The sequence below is a fragment of the Corticium candelabrum genome, chromosome 2 (assembly GCF_963422355.1).
Source record: "Corticium candelabrum chromosome 2, ooCorCand1.1, whole genome shotgun sequence".
NCBI lineage: Eukaryota > Metazoa > Porifera > Homoscleromorpha > Homosclerophorida > Plakinidae > Corticium > Corticium candelabrum.
In genome coordinates this window covers 2,597,217-2,602,216 of record NC_085086.1, presented here as the reverse complement: position 1 = coordinate 2,602,216, position 5,000 = coordinate 2,597,217, and the positions used below count along the sequence as shown (strand labels likewise).

Genomic DNA, 5,000 nt, shown 5'->3' with positions numbered 1-5,000 from the left:
CCAGAAGACACTCCAACTGACATCTCAACCTCCATCACTTCTTCAACAACCTTCCGATTGTTTCTTCTGCTCTCTTCTACACAGACAGTTCAATCACCAAACGGTTCAGTCCCCAACAAACATTCAGTTATATTAATCTAACCATTTGGGTCCAAAAATCTTGACGAAGTATTCTCAGGCTAAAATCAAACACACGAAGTACATATTATTCTGAAATGCATTCTCAATATGATAGTCCATAGTCTAACATACAAAGAAATCCTTTCCTCCAAGACAGTTTATGTACAGTATGTACACAGATTGTACACATTTGTACAACAGTGTTGCCTACAGGATTTATGCGAGGCAGGGTTGTGACCACGCCTCACACTAAGTTTTTGGTCACGCCCACACACAAAATGCTTCGCTTCACTCTTGTCCCCAGATACAAAAGACATGCTCTAGATTTGCCTAGATATTCGTGGTCAGAGGCAAAGAATAGAAATAGATAGTGGCACAATTGTGGGCGGCGCATAACAACCCCTGTTGTTTTGTCTTCATGCTCTAGAACTTATGTTCAAACGAAGCATCCTAGGTGCTCTATTCTTGTAACTTGTTTGCCTTAAACAACTTTCTCATTTTCAAAATAAAATTGCCATTGTCTTTATAGCTAATCGCTGCCTACTCAGTAAAGCAGGGCAGACTTGTACAGTACCAGACGGAAGTGAAGGCAGGGAGTAGCCTGGTGCCTTTGGTATACTGAGGACAACCCTGCTGTACTACAGTCTAATGGAACGGTATTTCACACCCTTAGTACTTTAATCCGTGCTAATTGGCCCTTTTGACAGTGACCGTTGTCAGGTTGTGCCTGCAGGAATGCCAATAGTATACAACTTGTGCATGCCAGTTGACAGCATGTTGAAGGTCTCGATGGCTCACATACTCGTCATACAAGATTAGATTTCCGTATGTTTAAATATTTATATAGTGGCGCTAGTTTGAAGCTTTAGTTTAGTAGTTAGTGTAGCAGCATGTTGTTAGCCGAGCCGTGAAACGCTGAGGTACAATAGTGTAGACGGTCACGTGATGAAACCCTAGGGTACAATGTACAGGTAGTGTATATGGTCACGTGATGCACAACCAAACGACCTACTAGGCAACCGTGTAACACGTGACCAAGTAAATGTTCCCTATGTTGAAATGGTGGACTATGGCAGGTGGAGGCACTGTTGTGCTCCTTGTGATCAATCACTTCCGTCAATTAACAACGTTAGGTGTCAAGTTGTCGAGTAAGACCACATCCCACACTTCACATTATAAGCTGGTCAACCATGGGGACGTGGTAATAATTGAGTACTAGTTGCATCCAGAAACGAATCCAAGAAATATGCACTTGCTGCAATTACAAGTGACGTCATTTAGAAAAATGTAAATTTTAATGTTGTCAGTACACCAAAATAAAGGATTTAAAATGCATGTCTCATACAACAGTATACAGTACTGGGTCAGTAGGTCTTAACACAGAATACAGCGGCAGTCATGTAGTTGGATGAGTTTGTGGCAGTGGAGCGGTTGCCCAACACCGATCCGAATGGTTGATATCAAGAACCTCGTAAAGTCACTATTAGTGGGACAACTTGTCTATCCGTGGAGCTGGAAAGAGATGAACAAAGTGTGAGCGTGTGTAGACGTTATTTGTGTACACTATCTCATTGATTTTCACGTGTTGTAACGTTGTAATGTGAATGCTTACATTAGAATTATTAATTACTTACATTATTTAAAAATATAATGGCTGCTCACTCAGTTCCCACCTCCTTAACAAAGGAGCAGTAAACTTATCTGAGTAGCGATAAAGAGCCTACCAGCAATTCCTGTGTGGACATATTGGTATTGCTGTTTGGCGTGGCTCCTGAAATTAGTAGATGAACAAGGAGTCATTATGCTGTGCCAAATGCTATACTGTTGTGATATACTTATTAGGACGTTTACAATTGACATCGCTGTATGCAGTGTCACGTGCCTCATTCAGACAAACTTGTTTCTATACCAATAACCATAGTCTCTAGTGTTACATTAGGTCACTGTTCATTGTTTACATCCTTTAGCAAAAGCAAAATTTTGTCATTTATTGATTGTTGAAAGAACTTATCACGAAATGTTTGGGACAAACTGTTAACAAGGATATTTAGACTTGAGTTATTTTCCTTACTGTGGGAGATTTTATATCTTTGTTCTTCGTAAAATTTGTAGTCTTACAAAAGTTCAGAAGTTTTCCAAAATTTTGAATGTACAGTTGTCGTGTTCTGTTGTTGAACACAAATATTATCAGCAAAGTTGGTCCATCCAGCAGAGTGATGACAAAGAAAAGATACCACAACACTTCCAAACTCTTTATTGATGCCATCAATGCCAGTGTCCACGTGAGGCCCAACAAAGAAAATATTCCAGGAAAAGTGCGCAGTTTCCTTTTCATGTTGGAAACACAACTATTTAAGGTGGCCATCTTGGTCGACCTTATGGTGGTGTGAATGCTCACCACCAGAACAATGAAAGTCAACAAGTTGAACAGCATAATGATGCTGACAGGTGCGACAAAGCCAACTAAGAGAGCTGTTTCTGCTTGCAAATAGCAGAGTTTGTCCGTAGAATAATCGATGTTTACATTGCTGCCTTTATCTAACACAAGGCATGTCACACAAACAAGGAGTGGAATACCCCATCCAATAACGTTGTAAAATATTAGTGACTTTCTTGTCTTCGTATGTGATGATGTTATTGAAGTGATTACAAATGATCGCAACAGATTGACTGCAATCACTGATGACCAAGTGAAATGGCTGAGAGCAAAGTAGTAAAAAAGAAATCCTATTAGAGTGCACAACCACTTGATTTCAACTTGATCGGCTCCCACCAATAATATTACAAATGTAACACCAAGAGAGAGAACATAACACATTGTGCATATTCCCGGTAGAGTTCTTAGCTCAGCAAACAGGCAGTAGGTCACAAAGACGATCAAGCAACAGAAACTTGTGATAGCGCATGCGACAGCAGATAGAATGATAGGCAGGATTTTAACATTCCACACCTTATGAATAGTGGTGTAATTCTGTGAGAAGACATTGCATCGAAACACAGTTCCATTGATGTAAATGTATGTATTCTCCAATTTCGAGATAGGCACCAGTCACGTGATCATAAATCCAACATTGAGAACTCCGTCTGCTTCAAAGCAACAAATTGATCACAAGACAAATGAACTTTTGTATTGCAAACTATAGCTTGATCGCTTTTGTCAAAGTAACAGTCACCTGTGGAATCGGTGACGTTCTCCAAGTCCAATAGGCTGCCATACCCAGAAATAGTTTGCACCTCAATACCAACAGATGGGGCATAGTTGCATTGCCCTTGAACGCACGTTGACATGTTGCGTTGCAGAACATTGAAGACAGGCCTGCATGTGTCATTCGTAGAGACGTGTACAGTGTACGCTATCAGAGAGTATGTTTTCTTGGGGTGCATCTACTATCTTTCTATCTCCGGTAAGCCTGAACGGGGAGGTGAGTAATGAGGTAGAGGTCACACCAGGTGTGCTTATTAGAGAATGTTGCACCAATTATCTTAGTGGTTCCAGCTGATGATCTGTTGAGCTCACAGGTAATTGGATAATAACCATTTCTACTTGGCTAATATGTCCTTGATATGCAAAGTGTTATCTTTAGGTTTCCTTTGGTAGGAAGGGCTTAAAATGTAGTAAACAGATGCCAGACCTGGTGGTTTCTAACCATTGGAGATGATCACAAAAGCCCGGTTCACGCTGACAAGACGGTCACATGAGCGTCAGCAGAGACGCTGGCGCTGGACCATTCACAGTATTGCGTCTGACGAGCGTCCATCGCAAAAAGAACACACTGCGACAGTGGTCTGGCGCTGCAAAGTAACCACGTGTGTACAATGTATCGCGACAGACATGGACGACGACGTTTTGTTGCACTGCTGCGTCGTAGTCTCGTTTTCTTTCATCCTTATTTTATGTTTTAGGTTGCCCCTAGAAGGGAACTACACAAAATGTTGTGTTTTAGAAATAAATTATTAAAATTATTATTATTATGTCCTTGTACTCCTTTGACTGAACTTGCCAAACACAGGGAAAACCACGCACACACTTCCATCAACGAATCAATGATCGATGCAATGTGAACGAATAGAATATCCCGGATACGTCCAGTGACTGACTTTGGATTGGATGAAACGGAGCACGTGATGTCATCGGACACTTGGTCACTTCCGGCTAGGACGCTCGATTAGAACTTTTCTCTATTCCAGCGTCGTGCGAGCGTCGTACGAGCGTCGCAGACGCTGACATGCGCACAGTGTGACGCTGACGCTCGCTCATCGTCAGCGTCCACGACGCTCGTGCCAGTGTTGTACTGTGAACCGGGCTGAAGGCCCAAAAACAGCGGAGATATTACAGATTTTCAAAGTTCACACTCATGGGGTCATAGACAGTAAGCTTTTGTGTGAAGTGGTGAGACGGGTTACTGAGACACTAGTTGCTGTAAAATACAAATTTTCACCTAGAATGCGTGTAGCACAGCACCAAATATGAGGACAAGAATTGGTAGAACCATCGTCCCCAAGACGGTAATCAAACATCCTGATTTGTGAATGTTTTCTTTCTTGTCATTGTCAAACTTGTTAAAGCCATAGCAATGACTGCTGTTTCTTTGAAAATTCCAGTCCTTCTGGAAAGGTCCTAAACGGTTTCTTTCAAGGAGCCGTTTGGCAAACTATTCTGTCAGCACACTACGTAACTGCAGAAAGGTGAATACCGATTTAGTATGCCTTGATAATAAAATGAAGAAGCGACTAGGTTGGTGTGACACCAAACCTTCTTTGTCAAATAATTGCCTTTCTTGACACCCAAACATGGCAAAGAAAACCTAACGTTCAAACTTCTGAGCAAGATAGTGAAGACGAAAACGTTGATGATAATGCAGCAGAGGTTACTGATAGAA

At 41.5% G+C, this 5,000-nt stretch overlaps 1 protein-coding gene across 2 annotated transcripts in view; it reads right to left on the bottom strand.

Annotated features, from left to right (window-relative positions):
• The window catches only part of LOC134198632 (pleckstrin homology domain-containing family G member 3-like), a 25,235-nt gene that overhangs the window by 5,032 nt on the left and 15,203 nt on the right, over positions 1 to 5,000 (bottom strand). For both annotated transcript variants that reach the window (XM_062668042.1, XM_062668043.1), the window contains exons 15-16: positions 143 to 179; positions 1 to 76 (exon numbers count right to left, since the gene is read on the bottom strand). The exon at positions 1 to 76 is cut by the window's left edge and continues 50 nt beyond it. In XM_062668042.1, coding sequence (XP_062524026.1) covers positions 1 to 76; positions 143 to 179 — 113 coding nt within the window. The remainder of the gene's footprint in view (positions 77 to 142; positions 180 to 5,000) is intronic.